Raw genomic sequence first — 23583 nt, forward strand, 5'->3', positions numbered from 1 at the left:
AGGCTGGCCCATGTAGTCCGATCCAATAGAAGAGCTACTGTAAGTTAAATTACTGAAAGAAGTTCATGCTGGTTCCGACTGAAAGGTGTCAGAACACACAGTGCATTGCCATTTGTTTTGTACGGGGCTGTCTAGCCGCAGACCGGTTAGGGTGCCTATGCTGACCCGTGTCCACAGCCAAAAGCACCTATAATGGGAACAGGAGCATCAGAAATGGACCAAGGAGCAATGGAAGAAGGTGACCTGCTCCAACGAATCATGTTTTTTCCTTTCACACCGTGTAGTTGACCAGGTGCATGTGTATCACTCACCTGGGGAAAAAAGGCAAGCCAACAGAGGCAGTGTGATGCTTTATTTAGTCCATGCCTCGATAGGTCAGGGCTGTGCTGGTAACAAATGGGAACCTACTCAATATTGGGTGGTAATAATGCAATGGCTGATCGGTGTAAACACATTACAATGGTTCTGAAGGCTCAAGATTTTACCTTCATGCATTCTTTGCATACCAATCACAGCCAGTGAGCCAATGAGCAGAGAGGGGGCGGGGCCAAGCCATGGCTCTGTGTGTGGACACACGGAGCAGCGTGTGCCCCCATAGCAAGCCGGTTGCTGTGGGGGCACCCAACAGGAGGGAGGGGCCAGGAGTGCCGGCAGGGGCCCGAGAAGGATCCAGGCTGCTCTGTGCAAAACCGCTGCACACAGCGGGTAAGTATAGACATGTTTTAATTTATTTTAACCACTTGCCTACTAGGCACTTTTACCGCCTTCCTGCCCAGGCCTGTTTTCAGCAGCGCTGTGGCACTTTGTCTGAGAATTGCACAGTCATGCAACACTGTACCCATATGAACTTTTTAGCATTTTTTTCACACAAATAGAGCTTTCTTTTGGTGGTATTTAATTACCACTGGGGTTTTTATTTTTTGCTAAACAAATTAAAAAACACTGAAAATTTTGAAAAAAAAAAAGTTTTTCTTAGTCTCTGTTATAAAATTTTGTAAATAAGTAATTATTCTCCTTCACTGATGTGCGCTAACGAGGCTGCAGTGATGGGCACTGAAAGGCAGCACTCATATATGGCACTGATAGGTGGCACTGACAGGAGGCACTGAAGGGCAGCTCTGATGGGCACTGATATGTGGCATTGATGTGCACTGGTATGTGGCATTGATGGGCACTGATCATCAGTGCCCTGATGATAAGTGTAGATGTCCCCTCTGAGGAATGCCGCTTACCAGCTCTCCTCCCCTCATGCGCTGTCAGCGCGAGGAGAGGACTGCCATTAACCAGCATTTCCTGTTTACATGCGATCAGCTGTGATTGGACACAGCTGATCACATGACAGAGCCTGTGTCATTGGCTCTTTACTGTGATTGGTGATCCTCTGTGTCCCTGGTACAAAGCGCACCACCGATTGCCAAGACACACAGCCCCGGGGGTGCGCATGCGCAGTTAAGAATGAGAGGAAATCATATGACATCCTCCCAGAGCGAGCGAGCCGCCGCCACCCGCCCATCATTTCCTTATATGGTGGGTGGGAGGCGGTTAAATAAGCCTTTAGAATCACTTTAAAAGCAGTTAGTAATAATACACAATAAGCCAACAGTTTGTGGACAACTGACCATCACACCGACACTACATACCTTGAATGGGTAAAGTATATGTAGAAAAAAGTGAGCCACCATTTCTGAACTGACTTAACCACTTTTGCCATCATTTTGCAATAGGCCAGGTGGGAATTTTGTCATTCCAGGTGGATGTCATATGACATCTTCCTGGAATGTGGCTGTGCGGCGGGTGCAATCTGTCACCAGCTATGTCCATCAGACACAGCCGATGACAAATCACTGTAGCAACCCGCTGCTGGTACCATGTGATCGTTGTGATCAATTACAGCAGGTCACATGCCATTCATTGTGTACAGTTGTGTTGCTGTGATTGGTTACAGTGATCACATGGTACAGACAGGGTTAATCACAGCCCATCTGTACCATGTGATTAGCTGTGGCCAATCACAGCAATACACACTGAATAAATCTATTTAATTCAAACAAAATGTTTGCTTATAGCAGTGAAATTCACTGCTATAAGCAATCATGTATAAATATGTTACTATGGTAACATTATATTGCTCTGGTCACAGTGTGTTAAAAAGAAAAATTATATATATACACACACTGCTCAAAAAAAAAAATAAAGGAAGACTTTTTAATCAGCGTATAGCATTGTCATAAAAATATGGTCAGTTCAGTAGCAGAGGGGGTTGTTAATCAGTTTCAGCCCCTTTGGTGGTAATGAAATTAACAACAGATGCACTAGATGGGCAACAATGAGACAACCCCCAAAACAGGAATTACAGGTGGAGGCCACTGACATTTTTTTCCCTACTCATCTTTTCTGACTGTTTTCACTAGTTTTGCATTTGGCTAGGATCAGTGTCACTACTGATAGCATGAGGTAATACCTGGACCCTACAGAGGTTGCACAGGCAGTCCAACTCCTCCAGGATGTCACATCAATACGTGCCATTGCCAGAAGGTTTGCTGTGTCTCCCAGCACAGTCTCAAGAGCATGGAGGAGATTCCAGGAGACAGGCAGTTACTCTAGGAGAGCTGGACAGGGCCGTAGAAGGTCCTTAACCTATCAGCAGGATCAGTTTCTGCTTTGTGCAAGGAGGAACAGGATGATCACTGTCAGAGCCCTACAAAATGACCTCCAACAGACCACTGGTGTGAATATTTCTAACTAAACAATCACAAACAGACTTCATGAGGGTAGCCTGAGGGCCCGACGTCCTCTAGTGGGCCCTGTGCTCACTGCCCGGCACCAAAGAGCTTGACTGGCATTTGCCACTGAACACCAGAATTGGCAGGTTCACCACTGGCACCCTGTGCATTTCACAGTTGAGGGCAGGTTCACCCTGAGCACATGTGACAGGGTCTGGAAAAGCCACGGAGAACATTATGTTGAATGTAACATCGTCCAGCATGACCATTTTGGTGGTGGGTCAGTGATGGTCTGGGGAGGCATATCCATGGAGGGACGCAAAGACCTCTACAGGCTAGACAATGGCACCCTGACTGCCATTAGGTATCAGGATGAAATCATTGGACCCATTGTCAGACCCTACACCACTGCTGCAGTGGGTCCTGGGTTCCTCCCGATGCACAACAATGCCCGGCCTCATGTGGCGAGAGTATGCACGCAGTTCCTGCAGGATGAAGGAATTGGTACCATTGAATGGCCCCCACGCTCGCCTGACTTACAGTAAATCCAATAGAACACCTCTGGGATATCATGTTTCAGTCCATCCAACGCCACCAGGTTGCCCCTCAGTCTGTCCAGGAGCTCAGTGATGCCAGATCCACCTTGAGGTGCTGTAACAAAATTTCAGCAAAATGGACTTGCCTGCTGCATCATTTTTTCACTTGGGACATCCTTACATTCGTAACACATTACCCATCCATATCAGTATAGATATGCAGCATGAAATTTTTTCCCATTCAGACCTGATGTGTTTTCAGAGTGTTCCTTTAATTTTTTTTTTTTTTAACAGTGTATATATATTTTTTTATAATGGTACGTTCACCTTCATTGTGGTGTTTAAAAAAAAATGTTCACGTGTTAAAAATGTGTTTCTGGTTATTGACAACCCTTTCCACATATGCTCCCTTAGGCTAGGTTCAAACCAGATGTGGTGGGACGGCTTTGGGTAGTTATTCCAGCGCAATTCCACCACATTGCAAGGCAAAATGCCTTTCCTCCCTATGTGCCTGATTTGTGTGCCTTTACAGTCCTTTTTTTCAGTGCAACACAGTGCGAGGCAATCCACAACTTGTAATTTAACTTTATGAGATGTCTGTGTGGCGTCTCAATAAAAGTTTGAAAAAGAGGGAAGAAAAAAAAAAAGGAATCAGTGCATCATCACTGCATTTATCCCAGCCAGACCACACAGCAGCCACATTACAATGTAGTGACTGGCGTGAAAGACCTTTAGAATTAGTCAATTTCTTTTACAGTTTAGATAAAAGTAGGTAAGGATTTGAACCCACAAGTTTGTACAATCATCTATAGCTCTTATGGACAGATTGTCCCTCACCTACTGACCTGTTGTATGGTGGGGGGTAAAGGGCTTAAACTGGATATACAGAGCTCAAATTTTGGCTGATCCCCAGCTAAACTGCTACACAATAAGTCAGGAGGTTCCTTCATCCACACTAAACCACATGGATGGAACAATCTTCTCAAAATTGTAAGAAATAATTGCATTTCAAGTTTGTGAGGCTTCTGGCATTTGTAATTAAACTCACCTGTATCAATTAACAGGTGCTGACAATATAGAAATCACACCAACAACCAGATGAAGTTGTGAAAAATTTACCTTTGTTGTGTCTCTGTATGTCACATGGAATATGGAGAAAAGAAAGAGCAGCAAAGAATTGTCTGAGGATTTGAGAAACAAAATTGTGGAAAAGCATGGACAATCTTAAGGTTACAAGTCCATCTGCAGAGATCCTAATGTTCCTGTGTCCACTGTGCACAACATTGTCAAGACGTTTACAGACCATAGCACTGTGGACTTGGGACCCAGGACTTGGATGAAAGAAAAATGGATCAAAGATTGCAACAAAGTATTATTCGATTGGTGGATAAAGAACCTCCAACTTTCAGACAAAGTGAAGCAGCCCTTCAGGGTACAACTGTGTTCGCTCACACTATATGTAGCCATCTAAATGAAAAGGGAGACTATGGCAGGAGCCCCAAGAGGACCCCACTGCTGACACAAACATAAAAAGATTGGAGTTTGCCAAAACCCTTTTGGGAAAATGTACTGCAGACAGACAGAACAAAATTACAGCTTTTTTTGGTAAAGCCCATCATTCTACTGATTTCAGAAAAAGCAATAGGGCTTTTAAAGAAAAGAATGAATGCATTCCCTACAATCAAACATGGTGGAGGTTCATTGATGTCTTGGGGTTGCTTTGCTGCTTCAGGCACTGGATGTTTTGACTGTGTGCATGGCATTATGAAATCTGAAGACTACTAGTTATTTTTTCCAAGCGGCGTGCTACCAAATATTACATTGGGGTGCCCAAAGGTTTGCCCAGTTCATTTTAGAATTTTGCATGAAATGTGTCAGATTTAGCCTTTTGTTTCTCCACTTTGTTTCATACCAATACAAACAAAAGAAATAAACATGAGAATGCCAAAACATTTGTAATTGTAACACTTTTTTGGGTGAAGTGGTGCATTATCTGACAGAAATGCAGAGGTGCCAATAGTTTTGGCCATGACTCTCAACAGCTGAAGGAACAGCAGCTGTCAGAATATAACAGCTGACAGGTGACTTTTCCATCTATGCGGTTTAGTGTGGGTGGAGGAACTTACTGACTTATGTATGGCTAAGCTCACTCCTGCATTTGTCAAAAAAAAAGACAGCATACATTAATGTCTCCACCTGAAGCCAACCGTTCCTAATGTGTTTCACCACTGCTGGCTTACTCGCATGAATAAGGGAAGCAAGCCAGCAGTGGTGAAACATCAAGGAAGGTTGGTTTCAGGTGGAGACACGGTATGCAGTCTCTTTTTGACAATAATTAAACACAGAAATAGAATAGCTAAGTTTTTGACTGAAGTTTACATTTTTTTCTATATTTTTGATGGAGAATGGAGACAGGCTATGGTGGCTGGCACCTGGGTTGTCCATGTGGGATGAAAGGAGCAAGTCTGGAGAGGAGCCATGAGTTTGAGTATGTTCTTGTAGCCTTAGTTCTGGCTTAAGCAGGTGTCATGGCCCATGAAGATTACCAAAAGAACCTTCAGGCACCAGAACATGCCTGAACTTTAATACTATTGGCTTGCTCAGTTTTTAGAACGTGACTGGTACACTATAGAAAAGAACCCCTAACACAAATGTTCTTCACTATCAGCCTACGTCACTTTATGAACAATACAAGTAGTAAGAACTAGGTGCCGACTACAAGGTATTATTATGGTGGTACATGGTTCCTGCCAGAATGGAACCCATATGTGGTCAGTAGGGAACAGTTTTTCTGGATCTCTTGGTAGACTATGCTCCCTTATAAATGATGAACCCATGTTGGACCATGTTGTGTTTACTGTGGTATCCCCTCGATCAAAACAACAAATTATAAAGGCGTCATTACAAGGCCCCTCCACACTTGAGCAATACTGAAGTAAACAGTATAATGCAACACAGTAACTTCTGGAAATTCCTGGAGTGCTGTGAGGCCACTACCCTCTTGTAGTTTACTAAGAAAGTAGTGAATGAACCTTATTTGCCAGAAACTTTCCTTCGCCCCTTTTTTTCTGTGTACATTCCTACATGTTCTAATGATGCTTTGTACTAAGTAATCATCAAATTTTGGGACTTTTGTACCCTGTTTTGTTTCTAGAAATTCAACTAATAAAAATTAGAAAAAAAAAATACAAGTAAAAACACACTTTTTTTGGTTTTTATTAATAACTTTATTTAAATAAAGACACAAGAATTTCTATACTGAAAAAATACAAAACAAAAAGCCACACATCTTTTTTCTCTCTCCAAAGCAATATCGTGTGGTAACTGGAATACTGTAAAGCACGTCGGCTAAAAATAACAGGACAACTATGTACAAATCTTTCATTGTTATTTCAACGAAAAAGGTCTACAGCGTCCGAGAATATGAGAATTGCTAGTACAGGGAATTGGAATAGAATTCTCTATAACAGGCAAGAGCGAACCCCCATCCTTCAGCAACAGGAAAACAGCATGTCCCAACATGCCTTGGTAATAATGGGATTTGTAGTACTTCCACTGCTGAAAGGTAAAAGGATTTCTCAACATCGGCTTAACAACCTTGATTTAACACCTGGAATATGTCAAGATTAAAGAAAGCCTTATGGGGAAAAATATTTAACATTTCAAAGGTGAGCAGAAGACAACTGGTCAATGTGACTGAATGACAGACAACATTTTAATGTCTTTTGACTTGACATGAACATTGTAAAATACTGTAATGAACATTAACAGGGAGGAAAAAAAACAAATCAAGAGTTGTACGCCGATATATAAATTCATTTATCCACAATCAGGTTCATGTATTCAGTTTTTTTATTTTTATTTTCTTCTCATTCGAGACCTGAGATTTGTTACAATAAGTGCCATTCTTTCTGCAGTGTACTATGTACTGTAGGAACTGGCTTCAGTAAAGAGAAAAACAAAAAATGCTACTTAGGCTTAACCAAGTACAAAAATATAAATAGAAGAAAAAAAAATTAAATATCTTTATTCTCCACCTAAGGTCATATACTGAATTTTGTTTTTACAATCAATCATTCAAACAACGGCAAGAGGAGAGTGTCAGGGGGAGAAAAAAAAAATAGTCAAGGCAACTTTTTAAATTTTCCAACACAAGAATATTGAAGAATGTCAAGAGTTGTATGAAAGGAATACATTTCTGTGTATATTGTGCTGTGCAAAAAAACAAAAATGGAATTTGGTATGGGCCGTGGTGCTGAGCCACATGTTGGCAATGTACAGAATAGGGAAAGAACAGACGGTTTTTATCCAATCGTAGGAAAGTTCACAAGTGAGTGCTCTAACTAGAAAAATAGATCCCACCTTCCTAGTGGGCTTTGATAAACAAGAGTTCAAAGTATTGCTTGTGCTACCCTTTAAAATGCCTAATTTTTTTTAAAGCTTTTTTTCCCATTTTAATTTTTTTTTTCTTTTTGAAAAAGAAAGACAGCAAACTAAGCTTTACAACTCGAACTAAGCTTTATATTTGTCAACAAAATAAAAATGGCTTTCAAGGCTTCAAAAAGAAAAAAAGGGCTTTATTGATTGAAATAAAACAGACTTCCTACATTGCAGCAGGTGGCAGCCATTTTGCAGGACTGTGCCTCTGTTAAATCGCTCGTTCTTAGCAAGGATGATTTGGCCTGCAAAGATGGCTCTCCCTCTTCTGAGGCAAGTCAATTTTTTCAGAAGATCAGAAGGGAGATAGGATTTAGTAAACATGGACCAGCAAAGATGAATTTGAGAGACAAATCTTTGATGTGACTGGTGAAAATTAGAACAGTGCTGGTTGGGGGCACAACCTTGAACAGTCCTTAAAGTGTTCTGATCACCTACTGTAGATCAGCTACCTTGAGGGATCGGCTTGTATCTCGCAAACATTATCAGTTCGTGAGGAACGCTCACAGTGGAGCGGACAAGCAAAGAATTGTTCCAGCCCACAAAATAGCTGCATTCACTGGTGACCAGTCAACTTTAAGGACCTTTACAGAAACTTGGAGAAGGGAAGGAATGATTAGACCACCAACACGAATACGTCAAGGTTTGCTGGTTCTGAGTGGTGACCCGTGTCCAGGACATTCCACCTGGTTTGGTTTCCATAAAGTGGAATGTTGCAAGAGAAGGAAAAAAAAAAAACAAATAGTAAAATAAAACTTGTGCCCATTTATTTTGAGCTGCTTCTTTTTAAGTTGCAAAATTCGTAATTTCCAATGTAGTTTACATTCCAAGTTACCTGAGATTTAGACTTCGGCTGAAGTACCTGAAAGTTAGGCCGTGGGAGGGCACTGTGCAATTAGCCTAGGCCCATGGATTTATTTCTGCATTCGTACGTCTGAACTGCCACCATGTTATGGTTGTGTCGCACAATGACCCCCCCTCTTTTTCATCACCATGCCGATCTGTCATACACCTGGATTTATTTTAAGTGAAAAGCCAATCCTGTAGTACAGTAGTCTCCATGGGACAACACGGAAAATTAAAGGGCCAGAGTATCTGTGTGTTCCTCACAGCAGCCAATCAGATTCTTCCTTTCATTTCCAGTATAGGTTAGAAAATGAAAGGGAGAATGCCTGATGACCATAGGTACAATTTTCTTTTCATATGCTTCCATACAGGAGGGCCCTTCTTTAAGCTAGTGTCACACAGGTAGCTTGTGCTTCAGCTTGCTTGGCCTAGGCCTAACATTACCCTGTGTATTCCTGCATGTAGCAGAGAAATGACTTGTATATCCTGAGTTCTTTATTTCATGCTTTTAAATTAATCACAGAAAAACCAGTGGTCATTTTGGGGGAACTACAGACAAGAACGTGAACCTTAGCAAGATACTGAAGTTCTAGACAGTAGGAAATTTCATGTTTTACAGCACACGTGTTCACAGAGTTTTAGTAGAGATAAATACTTCCCTGTGCATTCCCCCCTTGTGAACTATGCATGCTGGTTGTCATTGGTTTTGTCATGCCCAAGAATGAGCCTAAAGAAATTATAATTGTGATCATTAACTGATGCCCCCTGCCTCTACCTCTCATAACTCATTAAAAATGTCCTAATTTAATCTATTTGGAAATAAGCGAACCAATCCACGGTTCACCACAAGCTGGGAGGTTCCAAATTTCATCATTTAACCAAACCTGCACAACTGCTTAAGAACTGCGAATTGCACTTATTTCCTAATCAAGGTCCTATTCACCCAGTTTGTCTCAATGTGGCCAATTCAACCAATTCAGTCATTTCTACATTTAATTATACAATCTGATCCATCATTAAAAGACCAAAAGGAACGATAACCTTCAAATAATGAGCAATGCCAATAGTACTAAATACCTTTTTTCATGAATATTTAGAACATTTTCCCAGCTTAACCTCCTCAGTTTCCACATGTATTCTTGCTAGAATGACTGACACTTACTGTCATGCTGAGAGATGCATGACAATCAAAACTGTGTTACCTCTCAGCAACCCTTATCCATACACTATGTAACCGGCGTAGGATGTGCTTGCATTCTACAACCAGGACTGCAAAGTGAAGGATAGCTCAGAAGGCCGAGTACAGAAGAAACTACCAAAGAGACCTTTTATCTTTACACTTACTGAAGGAGGGCTTTCAGTTATTTACAACTCTCAACTCATTACCTTGCCTGTGAAAGCTAAGAGGCAAGGGTTAAGGGATGTATTGCCGCAGATACCTTGCGGACCTGAATTGCTATATGTAGCAGAGCCAACAGAAAGGCCAGCCATGGGTGCCTACAGAAGATAAAGAGCTCAAGAAGTCGAAAGCCGAAAAAGTAGAAAGCCGAAGCCCATAAATGTAGGACATAAGTGTAGATTCTCTCTCCTAAAAGAGGTCTCTTAGTCAAAGACCTCTCAGCTCATTAGCATTTGCAGGAGAACCAAAGGCTGTATATAAAAGCCAGGCCCTTACCTGAAAACATATGCACAAAGGACAGACGAACTGTTAAGGGACATCATGCCACTGATACCTAAACACCACCTAAATACCACCTCTTAACCAGTTTGCCTCAGCAAGGCCAATTTCATAGGTCCAGGCTTTACAAACCACAAAGCTCTTCAACTAAAGTTAATAAGCTGAGGGATGCAAGTCTAGAACTAGATGTCTGAGAAAAGTAAAAAGGGTTCTTTTCTTCAAGCAGAGAGATTTACAAGAACTACCTGTATTATAATATAGAATTTACCACTGGAAACCAGGACTTGGTCCCCTCCGCCACATGCAAAGCACCTGTGTGACACTAGCTTTAGATGTTTTTGGACTGCGGTTATAAAGAGGTTTTTTATGCTTTGATAACAGAATGTGTACCTGTTCAGACAAACTGCAAAATGCATAGTCCACAATGAAATCATTCAGAGATAATTTCTGCACAAATTTACCTTTATCTAGAAATAAGAAACCAGAATTTTTTTTTTTCATTTTTTTTTTTTTGGATTGGGGGGATTTGGTCCCAGCCCCAGACAGACATTGGCAGAATGATTAATTGACGCTAAGCAGTACTTTTCTGTTACAATAAGGATCAGACAGCGTTAACCAATCCGCATGCAGAAGTTGTTGGTCTGGCTTCTAGACAGCTCAAGAATGGCAGAGGCCAGCTCCGCCCAGCTTACATGACAACATGATTGTGGGGAGAAGATGGAGGGGACCGTGATAACTGATCATCAGCTGGTCTCTCCCCACCATGTTGCTGTTCTTGTGAGGAGTCTTGGCCATTGGCTTCAGTGTTGTCTACGGTGCTGGTGGCATTATCGGTCAGGGAGGAATTGGAGACCTGAGATGTTAGGTGCTCAACAGTCACAGCAGAGCTCGGGACAGGGTTCTGAAGATTCTTGATGGTCAGGTCCGAAGTAATGAGCAAGGAGGTCAGGAGCTTTACAGGACAGAACGCTGATCCGGTGGGGTTGAAGTTAACCTTGTTTTTGTCAGGACATGAAAGGAGAGCGGTAGGGACTGGCTGACGAGACCTGAAAAGAGGAATGGACAAAACCACTATCATTCTGGATTGTGATATTGGCATCAGAAATGTCACAAGCACACCGAGATGAATGAGAATCTTTAGAATGTTGCTGCAATGTCAATGGTGAAGCCAATTCTGACATCAAAACATCTTCCATATATTCTGTATTTATTAAATGTAGACACAGAATTTAAAGATAACTCCCACAAACAGAGCAGAGGGGATTTCTATTAAGGCAACAGGCCAACTGCTCCAGAGACTCCCTGCACAAGGCATGAGCCCACTAGGAGGCAACCGTAAAATTAAAGAATAAGTTCACCTTTTGGAGAAAAAAAAAAAAAAGGCAATAAATGCACATCTTTTGCAGGTAAAAAAAAAAATATGATTAATTTTTTTTCTTAATGGAGCCTACAAAGCATTGCACCTACAATCAGCAGATCGTGGGAGCAAACTCAGGTTCCTGCAGTCTTTCAGGATAGCTGTCTGCCTGGACCTCGTACGGGCAGGTAGGTACCTGAGAGCAGGAAGATCAATGGACTACAAGAACTCTCACTAGGGCCCTTGTAGCTCATTGAGAACTACAAGCCATCAGATGCAATGTCTGACAGTACTTGCAAGCATTCAAAGGAAACGGTGATTGACTGACGCAGTCATGTGGATGGAGCCTCGCAAGGCCTTGTTATTTTCAAATAGTGACAGTGGGTGCGGGGAGAAGATCCACCAACTGCTGTCACATTTAAAAACAGGTGGAACATGTTCCAAAGGTGAACCTATCCTTTCATTATTTTAATTGGTCAGTTGCCATGTTAAATAAACCATTGAAATAATTAAGTTCTATCCATTTGATATATTTAAAAAAACAAAAAAAAACAAACTGCTGATCCTGCCAGAAATCAATGAGCTGATCACTATATTCTATGTGCTAACTGTTGTCTGTTACATTGTTCTTAGTTGGCTAGGGACTACAGAACCCTGTCCTCTATATTAAGCACAACAGAAGACTGGGTTCTGGAGTCCCAGATACACAATCACCAGGTAAAAATAAAGGGAAAAAAGGCTGAAGGATGCCCAGGTGCACCAAATTACTTTTTGGGGTTTAAAAATAGTTTAAGTACCACATGAGCTGAAAGTGACAAGTGTCATGTTAGTGCTCAGAACCAATGAACCTCCCATAAAAATGCTCTGATTACAACAAAAAATATAATTAAAATAAATACAGGTACTTTAAAATTACATTTAAAAACAGGACCCCATGGGGTTTTGTTGTAAGTGTTCTTGCCAAATTACACCGGTAGTGGGAAGGATTCCACACAGCGCAATATGCTTGGGATATGTGGTTGAGGGTCCTTGATTAAAATGGAGGAAGGTGGGGGTGTGCCTATATAAACCTCATCTATCTATGGTGAGCTGTGTCCTAGAGATGGCCAATATAGTACAAATGTAAAAGAAGAGAACGGCACTGGACTGTGGGGTAACTGACTTTGCATCAGAGGACTCGGACTTGGAGCAAGTCAATTGAGTAGAACGGCATCTCAAAGTCGGCATCCTGTGACATAATGAATAATAAAGATGTCCAAAGAGGACTAAGGTCATACACAGCCAACAAAAAGTTCTGAATTGTAAGTTGTGTATTTTCAGATGAGCCCCCACTCTTTGCACAGTTCTTATGCTTTACAGCCATGGTGGCACGGTAGTTTGGTAGCTTCTGTCTCCCTGCAGCAGGAGTTAAATCTATGGACTCTTTATAAAATGTGCAGTTTAGAAATAATGCAATAGATGATTATCTAAACTCAGGTTAAAAAGTTTAGAAATTGCTAAATGATTCATGGACTACCCAATTTCTTGTAGATTACATTTTGCCATTTAATGCTGAAGTTTAGGCATGAATTTTACTAGTTACATTGATCCATCTTGGAGGAATCCATATCCCATTCCTGACCAATCCATGTGGAAGGTACAAATCACTCTATAGCAGTCGCTGGTACTATAGCAACAGCAACGGTCTTTCGTATCCGGTGCCAATTGGTTACCCTTCTAAAAAGTAACTAAAAGGTGCCTTGAATTTTTCTTTAATACATACAAGCTGCTTTCTGATTGGACAAGAGAGACTGCAGCGCCACCCCACTGCGTCCAGTCAAAGAATGCCTTGTACTGAAAAAAAATAAAAGTGCATCTTTGGGGATAGTACCAGTGCTGGACAAGCAACCCCATGTGGTTACTATGCAAGCAAAGCCATTTGGCACATTTGACTGTTGACATCACTGTAGTAGTAGTAGTAGCGACTACTACAGTGATTTGCAGCTTCCACAGGATCATTCAGATGGCTTCTTTTTAAAAAAAACATAGCTCAGAGAACAAGTCCTAATAGTCTCTGTTTTAATTATCATAAATAGGCATATAGGTAAGCAAAACAATTAAATGCTTGGGCGGGTAAATAGAGGATTCACAAAACCTATGTATTTTTTATGATTTTTAAGGAATTCATTGCTTTAAAGTAAATGTCCCTGGTTCCATTCAGGTTAAAGTTAGTCTTACTAAATCATCCTCCCAGCCCACTTATATTTAACCTAATCTGTGCTACCGCTCCCATGTTAGAACCATCACACTACCTGGTGGTCCCAGGTATGGGGGAGCATGTAGTCTCCTCTGAGCATGCAGTGCTCGGGCCAGAACGGTCAATCATCGTATGTGACCATTGTCTGGTAGGGAAGAGGGGTGACATCAACCCTATGTAAGCTCCCTAACTATCCAACACAAAGCTATCACAGGTTTGACTTCTGGCGAGCAGCGTGGGTAAGGTGAACATTAGTGGGTCAAGGAAAGGGCTAAGATGATACTCTGTTACTTGCCCTAAATGGGCAATGAAATCCCCTATTACATAGTATTTGCTAATGCACATTTAGCAGAGTATATACAGGAGCGGCACCAGTCACCAGGACTTATGGGTAGGACCTCTAATATTCAGCTTTGGGGAGCAGAGGTTGGACTGATGGATTCTGCCCGCTGTCCACCTAACCACATCTGTACTGATGACTTTTAACCAAGTAATATATTTTATTTGCCTAACTTTTTTATGTTTATATCCGCTGGGAAGTTAATTGGTTAACCTGCATAACTTACTACGGTTATCATCGTATTAGACTCCATTTATCTGCGGGGTCGTGGCATGGACCACCCACAACATTTCTGTTGGGATAATTTACCCTTTTTAAACCAGGGTGCCACCAGGTTTCTTCAGAGATGCCTTGGCAAAATGTCTAAACATTGCCAAGAAATTGTATGCAAGCCAGTGGTGGAGAAGAAGAAACACCTCCAATGATAGGGGTCCTATGTGTGTGGATGCTGCATTGTGTAAAACTAATAGTTGAGTTTTTCAAATTTTATAATGAGGTGCCTCAGGATTGTGCACAATTTTAAAGGGTTCTTTTGAGAAACACTGGGGTAATTATTCATGGTGGCCATTAATAGCAACAATTTTCTAACCACTTTCAATTGCAAGAAAGGTACCCACCAAGATTCCATCCATACAAATATATAAACTGTAGGAGGTTGAACAGATTTGTTCAGCGATTAAAAAAAACTGATAAACAATGAAGGGGGTGTAGGCAGGTGCTGTATAGTAACATGTTACAAAAGGTAACATTTATCCTTTAAGGGTAATACAAAAGAAAACTAGAAAAGTCTTGCAGGGAAAGCAATACGATTCCTTGAAAGCCATGGTAGACAGGAGTCTCAGAAATCCAAAAGGTAGATGTCCAGAATCACTCACCGAGTCCTTGGGAGATGTTAAAGTGCATCTAAGTTTTGGATGGCATGGGGAAATGTTAGACCCCTATATCAAAGTTGATGCGGTGTGCCTATTGTGGAGATTTACCACTTTGTCCTGATGACTACTGTCTCTGAGACAGAAAGTGAGGGGCAATTCAAAATTGGAGTTGTCCTCAGAACAAAATGTAAGGGGAAATATTTCAATGAGTACACCTGGTCTGAGGAACTGAAATTCCCTCACTTTGGGACATGTCCTCTAACTACCGGTTGCATTTCTGGGACAAAAGTTGAGGAAATTTCACTAATGGTAAACAGCAAAAAATTAACTGGCATGGCTTTTACATCTTTCCTGCGCTTTCTTTTTTTTTTTTAATTTTAAATAAAGTTTTGACTATACATAGACTTTAAAAGCGAAGTTCACCATTAGGAAAAAATAATAAAGGAATGTATATTTGCTGTACAAATATATCCCCCTCCCCAGAGCCTACAAAACATTGCACCCGCAATCAGTGGATCACTGGTGCAAGGTCAGGCTCCTGCAGGGGAGTGGAGGGAGTTCCTGGAGAGTGTTGCACCCTAAATAGAATATGAACTTATCCTTAAAACCAAAGGGTGCGATTCAGTCCACCAATACCCACTTATAAATGAAATGTCAGTTTTCAGAAGAACGACCATGGTTACGTGTGAAAGTAAAGGGACGCCGAACTCAGTTAGCTCAGCATGTTATATGAAGTAAAACTGCCTCAGCCTCCTCTTAAACTAAGCCACTGATGCATTTCACCTCTCAAGACGCTTTAATTAGGCTGCAAGGGTGGGGCAAAATGTGTCAGCATCTTAACTTTGGAGGAGCTTGTGTCCGTTTTACTTCATATACATGTCGAGCTAGGGGTGTGAGACATCCCGTCAAATTCACATGCCTATATTGCCTCCTAGATGCCCGCACCCCCTGGGAACCACCAGATGGATTATTACAGATTAGAGCACCTGGAGTGGTGGTACAAGTGGAGGCAGGATATCGTGACCCTGGTTACATTTACCCAAGGCTCACACCCAGGGGCGGAATGACAACTCTTGGGGCCCCCGGGCAATAGGGGATCATGGGGCCTTTGTGTCCTTGCCCAAACTCAAAAAAGCCTATGAAAAAGGTACCAGGGGCATCTCATGGGGCCCCCTACTGACCCCGGGCCCTCGGGCACTGCCCAAGTTTCCAAATGGTCAGTCTGCCCCTGCTCACACCTATGCGGCCATGCAGGCCGCATTTTGCTCGGGCACGAAAGCCCATTCATTTGAATGGACTCCCATGCCCATGACATGCAGGGAAAGAAGTCCCTGCACTACTTTGGAAAACGCAGCCCACACGGGAACCTTGGTTCCCAGTACGGTTGCGTTTCCCACTGCGGGCGGTGTGCCATTACAACTAATGGGACCCACTCGCAGATCCGCAATTCTCTGTGCGGGTGGTGCGGCTGCACGCATTTTCGTGCAGATCCGCAGCGGCACCACCCGCACAGATGTGAACCGGGGGTTAAAATCAGTGGGCTCCTAATCAGATCACTATCAGTTTTAAAGAAGCTTATGGGTGTAACTGCAGCCTTTTTTTTTTTTAAGGTTTATGTTATCATGCTATGTGAGCCATGCTATACTGTACTCAGAACAAGGAATCACAACTACCTGCACTCACAAGGTCAGAAAAAAAAATCAACGGCAAACATATTCATTTAGCAAGGACTTAGACTGAAACAGATGATGAAAGCCAATGAAAAATTAGAGACACTCAAATGGTAGTTGTGTCTGCTTGGCAACAATGCAAAATATTTCTGTACCTGTAAGCAGAGAAGACAAGTTTGCAGTAAAAAAAGGAAAAAAAAAAAAAAAAAGGCCCCCCGCAGGTTCCTTGTCTGCAGCAGAACTACAGAGCAGCAATTCCGTCACAGACAGAGGGCTTGCAGCATGGCCAAAGCCTGCCTTACCGCTCAGAGGACACCAGCAGACGAAGAGGATACTACTTACGACATCTCCTCAAAGACCTTCACGCGCTCACATCCCTCTGGGGGCTCCCGTTTGAACATGTAGCTGTTGTTTGGTTTGGGAGAGGAGGCGTACTTGGGCAGCGGTGAGCTACTCCCACTGTCTGAAAATTTAAACAGTGATATTACTAGTGATTGAGAGCACGCTTCCTTTTCATCTAGCTCTTAGAATGTCAGATTCAGTGTTAGGCATTTGGTTTTGTGCTCATCCTTATTCAGAAAAAAGTGTAGGGGAAAAAATAAAGAAATAAATATAAAACACAATCTGGATGGCATCCAGAATGCAAAGCAGAGGCAGGGGGGAATAAGCAGTGAAAGCATACAGCAGACTGAAAACTTCAATATCACAGTTAGTAAAGTACATACAGGACATGCAGAAGGAAAGAGAGGAACGCCTGTATTAAGCAGAGTGGGTGTTTTGGCAAAGGCCTGACAAAAACAAAGAATTTGAAAATACTTTCCCAAAACTAACATTTGCCAACAGAAAAGAACTCTGTAATGTCAATTAATTTGACTGTTAAATATATATTTTAGGATCAGAGAGGTTAGAAGGGCTCTGCTCAACATTTTAAGTCAGTGGTTCTCAACCTTCCTAATGCCGTGACCCTTTAATACAGTTCCTCATGTTGTGGTGACCCCCAACCATAAAATTAATTTACCCAGTAATTATAATTCATGAAGTGTCGTTTTACCTCCAATACTGCTGCTTTCTGCACAGTAGCTGCTTTCTGCACAGTAGCTGCTTTCTGCACAGTAGCTGCTCTTTACACATCGGAAATATGTGTTTTCTGATGGTCTTAGGGGACCCCTGTGAAAGGGTCATTCGACCCCCAAAGGGGTCGCGACCCACAGGTTGAGAACCACTGTTTTTAGATCTAAACCCCAACTGAGTGGCATTAAGTATGTTAAATCATTGTGTATCAAACAAATGCCATTGTGTCAAAACAGGGTTTTGATTTTCATCTCAGCCCTGCTGATCTCTCCCAAACATTTACCACCAATTCCTGTCTATATGCATTTGAGTGTTGGCTGCACATCATTGCTCAAGACTGATTTATCAATAGGGACGATGGTGAAACATATCTGTGCTGACTAAGCTTCTTGTCATTTCCAACTGCCCAAAAAAAATTGCAACCACCCCAGCCTATAACTGGTCTTTACAGAAAGGTTCATACGGAAGGGCAACACATGGGGCAGCACAGTGGCTAAATGGTTAGCACTTCCGCCTGGCAGTACTAGGGTCGTTGGTTCGAATCCCAGCCGCGGCACCACCTGCCTGGAGTTTGCATGTTCTCCCTGTGCCTGTGTGGGTTTCCTCTGGGTACTCCGGTTTCCTCCCACACTCCAAAAGACATGCTGGTAGGTGAATTGGATCCTGTCTAAATTGGCCCTAGTATGTATGAATGTGAGTTAGGGACCTTAGATTGTACGGGTTAGGGACTGATGTGAATGTACAATATCTATGTAAAGTGCTGCGCAAATTGACGGCGCTATATAAGTACCTGAAATAAATAAGCACATCGCAAACTAACACAAGATTTCACAGCACACTAACCAGCTAGCCTGCAAAACAACCGAATTGCCCTAACAGTTTACGTTAAAAATGGTTTGTTTGCACACATTTGCAAATATATGGCAACCTGCAGTGCCCACAACAAGGGACCTCTGCACAAATTTGCAAATACATGAGTAAGCAGCAGTGCCCACTCCAAGGGACCAGTATATACAGACATACCCTCTCTCAGTTATGGCAATTTGGTTGTTGTGCAGGCCGGCTGGTAAGTGTGCTGAGAAATCCTTTGTTTTCGATTCTTGTCATTTCCACTAAGGCCACTTGAGATGTGTTGGCAATGCAGCAGAGAGGCCGTTGTCACCCCATAATAGAAGAGCCTGAACAAGAACCTTTATTGCCGGATCATCAGGGATTCTTTTAATGAAAGTTGCAGATTTACAAGTAATGAGAATGACTTGGGGCCCATTTACACTTGTGAGTTGAACAAAACGCATGCATTAATGTGCATTGCCACAACGCATGGTAACACACCTACTCTATGTGTGTTGTGATTGGCACCCAATGCATTGGACAATAGTGCCCAACACACCACAATGCATGGTAACACATCTACTCTATGTGTGTTGTGGTGTGATTGGCACCCAATGCATTGGACAATAGTGCCCAACACACCGCAATGCATGGTAACACATCTACTCTATGTGTGTTGTGGTGTGATTGGCACCCAATGCATTGGACAATAGTGCCCAACACACCGCAATGCATATACTGTGTGTTGTGGAGAATTGCGTTTTGAAAAAATGGATTGTCCAATTTATTCATATTCTGTTGTGGTGAATTGGTAGCCCATGTATAATGAATGTCCTGTGTTACACGCAACATGTTAATGCACTGCAATGGAATGCTTTAGTGTGAATGGGCCCTTATAAATGACATGTTAAAGCTTTTATGAGATTTTAGAGACAGGAATTGAATCTGTATAAACTCTCAAATTCAGCAGCTCAATTCTAAACCTACAATAGAAAATCAGAGCTGCAAATACTACTGGTATATATCTATCTAAATTTAGTATTAACAAAAAAAAAAAACCTCTAGTTCTCCTTGGAAGCAGGGTCATGTTTCATTAATAGACAGCAGAGACTGAAAACAGCAGGAAGGTCTTGCTGACTAAGGCCCATTGGGGCTGTCCAGTTGCAGTGGCATTTTAGTGTGCCCAGGAGGGACAGGTGCAGTGCCCAGGAGGGACAGGTGCAGTGCCCAGGAGGGACAGGTGCAGTGCCCAGGAGGGACAGGTGCAGTGCCCAGGAGGGACAGGTGCAGTGCCCAGGAGGGACAGGTGCAGTGCCCAGGAGGGACAGGTGCAGTGCCCAGGAGGGACAGGTGCAGTGCCCAGCCACACGGCAAGCAGCCTTAGTCTCTGAATACACAGAGTCCTAAATCGCCAATACCATGCGGTACAGCATTAAGCCCACCATGGGCGATGCACCTGTCCCTCCCTGGCACACCAAGCACTGGGAGAGACAGACTAATCCTAGATGGCCTTGTTTGCAAGAGGTCTGAAAAGTTCAAGTTCAAGATAGGGGACAGGTAAGGAGGTGCTCCCATAGGGCTGCTGGGGGAGGGGATAGGGGACAGGTAAGGAGGTGCTCCCATAGGGCTGCTGGGGGAGGGGATAGAGGACAGGTAAGGAGGTGATCCCATAGGGCTGCTGGGGGAGGGGATAGAGGACAGGTAAGGAGGTGCTCCCATAGGGCTGCTGGGGGAGGGGATAGGGGACAGGTAAGGAGGTGCTCCCATAGGGCTGCTGGGGGAGGGGATAGGGGACAGGTAAGGAGGTGATCCCATAGGGCTGCTGGGGGAGGGGATAGAGGACAGGTAAGGAGGTGCTCTCCCAGGGCTGCTGGGGGAGGGGATCGGAGACAGGTAAGGAGGTGCTCTCCCAGGATTGCTGGGGGAGGGGATAGGGGACAAGTAAGGAGGTGCTCTCCCAGGGCTGCTGGGGGAGGGGATAGGGGACAGGCAAGGAGGTGCTCTCACAGGGCTGCTGGGGGAGGGGATAGGCAAGGAGGTGCTCTCCCAGGACTGCTGGGGGAGGGGATCGGGGACAGGTAAGGAGGTGCTCTCACGGGACTGCTGGGGGAGGGGAAGGGGGACAGGTAAGGAGGTGCTCTCTCGCCCAGGACTGCTGGGGGCGGGGATGGGGACAGGCAAGGAGGTGCTCTCTCTGGACTGCTGGGGGAGGGGATAGGGGACAGGTAAGGAGGTGCTCTCACAGGACCGCTGGGGGAGGGGATAGGGGACAGGTAAGGAGGTACTCTCATGACTGCTGGGGGAGGGGATAGGGGACAGGTAAGGAGGTACTCTCATGACTGCTGGGGGAGGGGATAGGGGACAGGTAAGGAGGTGCTCTCACGGGACTGCTGGGGGAGGGGATGGGGACAGGTAAGGAGGTGCTCTCACGGGACTGCTGGGGAGCAACCTTATGTCCACTAAGTGAACTTGAACCTCAATAGAGTAACAAATCTTAGTCAGCAAAGAAAGGGCTGAAAATGTATTTCTCACCATAGTTTGATTACTTGCTCATAGGAGCAATTAAAATGAAAATTTGTGTGATATTAAATGCAGTATATGGGGTGGGGCTTACTCAGCCCTGGGCAGAGGAAGAGACTTGGTGTAAGTGACACCATAGTGATCAATTTAAAACAAACACAGGTACTCCTAGGAATGACACGGTGCCAGCATTTCAGTGCCATTGTTATCATGGGTACTTTAGGCCATTTTGTTTGCTGTTCCTGTTCTCCAAAAAAGAAGCAGGTAAGGCACTGAAATGTGTTTAAATTCTTGTAGCTTAGTGTAAAGAACAGACTTGGTAGAAAATGTTTATTCCTTCATGTTAAAAAGTGAACCTGTGCTTGGTTGCGAGTACATTGAACCACTGCTCTGGCAAGCTGCACATACTTTACTTCCTTCTGCTGCAAACGCTGAGATTGAAAAGGTGGTCCTGTTAAGATTTAAAACCCCATGCAGTCATGCAAGAAGGACCGGCGCTGCTATGTAGCGGTAAAGAGAGTCACATGACCCCATACGCAAAGTACCAGTACATCTCTTTGCTGGAACGGGAATCAGGAGAAGGTGGGGGTTTGCAGCGGGAGAAGGTGATTACTGAAAGAACGGATTTCAGTGCTCTGTGAGGACAAACTACAGGTTCCCTTTAAACTTTTTTTTTTTTTTAGTTATGACAATATACAGAAGGCAACAAAAACTGACATCCTGACTCAACTGAGCGCATGAACAGGTTCAGCAGCAATTGTAATGTTTAAACAAAGCAATGACAGTTGATATGGCACCTGTTGTGTGTACCTTGGAAGACACAGCACGGTTTCTACAAACAATCAGTGGCACAAAGGGATGAATTCTGTTCACAGGAATGGAGCTGCCAATGAAGTCAGCACTCTGGTATGTGAGGTGTTTTGTGGCCTGGGTGCTGGTGGGGTGAGGTGTGACTTGTCAAACAAAGCACCAGCAATATTTCTCTACTACATGTCCAGCATACAGTTAAACTTTTCCACTCAGTCGGAACCCAGACTCGCCTATGTAGGGATCATCAGACTCGCCTATGTAGGGATCATCACCGTCCGAGGGCCAACATGTGATTCTACCATAGAGTGCCTCCTTAATCAGAGTCAGTATGAAACAGGGGCTAAATATCAACTGGCAATACACGTTCTCACAGCCATAAGGACAAAAAAAAAAAAAAAAGTTATTCCTAGGTTTAAATGGGGGGAAAAAAAAAAAACAACACACACTTGTCCTCTCTCAAGATATCGAATTAGTTTTGATAGTGAGATAGTGCAGGAGATGCAGCCCACAGTTCAAGTCTCCTCTCTGCTCTTTTCTCCAAAAGGACAAACCTGAATGGCCAACAGAGCTGCCAGCTCTCTAAACATCTGCTGCCAAACCAGTAGCCCTTTCTGTGGTCTCCGTAGACACTAAACGGTTTCCCCAATGACCTGTTATCTCTGGCCACCTCTTGCATCACGCCCGCAGTCTCTGGCCACCTCTTGCATCACGCCCGCAGTCTCTGGCCACCTCTTGCATCACGCCCGCAGTCTCTGGCCACCTCTTGCATCACGCCCGCAGTCTCTGGCCACCTCTTGCATCACGCCCGCAGTCTCTGGCCACCTCTTGCATCACGCCCGCAGTCTCTGGCCACCTCTTGCATCACGCCCGCAGTCTCTGGCCACCTCTTGCATCACGCCCGCAGTCTCTGGCCACCTCTTGCATCACGCCCGCAGTCTCTGGCCACCTCTTGCATCACGCCCGCAGTCTCTGGCCACCTCTTGCATCACGCCCGCAGTCTCTGGCCACCTCTTGCATCACGCCCGCAGTCTCTGGCCACCTCTAGTATCACGCCCGCAGTCTCTGGCCACCTCTTGTATCACGCCCGCAGTCTATGGCCACCTCTTGTATCATGCCCGCAGTCTCTGGCCACCTCTTGTATCATGCCCGCAGTCTCTGGCCACCTCTAGTATCATGCCTGCAGTCTCTGGCCACCTCTTGCATCACGCCCGCAGTCTCTGGCCACCTCTTGCATCACGCCCGCAGTCTCTGGCCACCTCTTGCGTCATGCCCGCAGTCTCTGGCCACCTCTTGTGTCATGCCCGCAGTCTCTGGCCACCTCTTGTGTCATGCCTGCGTCTCTGGCCACCTCTTGTGTCATGCCTGCAGTCTCTGGCCACCTCTTGTGTCATGCCCGCAGTCTCTGGCCACCTCTTGTGTCATGCCTGCAGTCTCTAGCCACCTCTTGTGTCATGCCTGCAGTCTCTGATGAAATCCTGGTGTGTCTGCTGTCTCTCATCATAAATATTCACTGCATTTTATGTTAAGCCCTTTGGTGATGCCAGGAGCTGCACTTGAGTCCCCTCTTAAGAAAGTTGACCACCTCTGCTCTAAACACTAATCTGCAGGGAATTACAGAAGTCCACTAATAGAAAAAAAAAGCGAGGTATGATATAA

The 23583-nt window shown here is 43.9% G+C and overlaps 1 protein-coding gene across 1 annotated transcript in view; it reads right to left on the reverse strand.

The window, feature by feature from the left end:
* Positions 1-6462: 6462 nt before the first annotated feature.
* The window catches only part of GLCCI1 (glucocorticoid induced 1), a 139449-nt gene continuing 122328 nt past the window's right edge, over positions 6463-23583 (reverse strand). Inside the window, exons 7-8 of the mRNA XM_089664182.1 lie at positions 17038-17158; positions 6463-11266 (exon numbers count right to left, since the gene is read on the reverse strand). Coding sequence (XP_089520308.1) covers positions 10909-11266; positions 17038-17158 — 479 coding nt within the window. The 3' untranslated portion in view covers positions 6463-10908. The remainder of the gene's footprint in view (positions 11267-17037; positions 17159-23583) is intronic.

This window comes from Staurois parvus, unplaced genomic scaffold, assembly GCF_062004578.1.
Source record: "Staurois parvus isolate SC_StPar_1 unplaced genomic scaffold, SC_StPar_1.0 ptg001847l, whole genome shotgun sequence".
Classification (NCBI taxonomy): Eukaryota; Metazoa; Chordata; class Amphibia; order Anura; family Ranidae; genus Staurois; species Staurois parvus.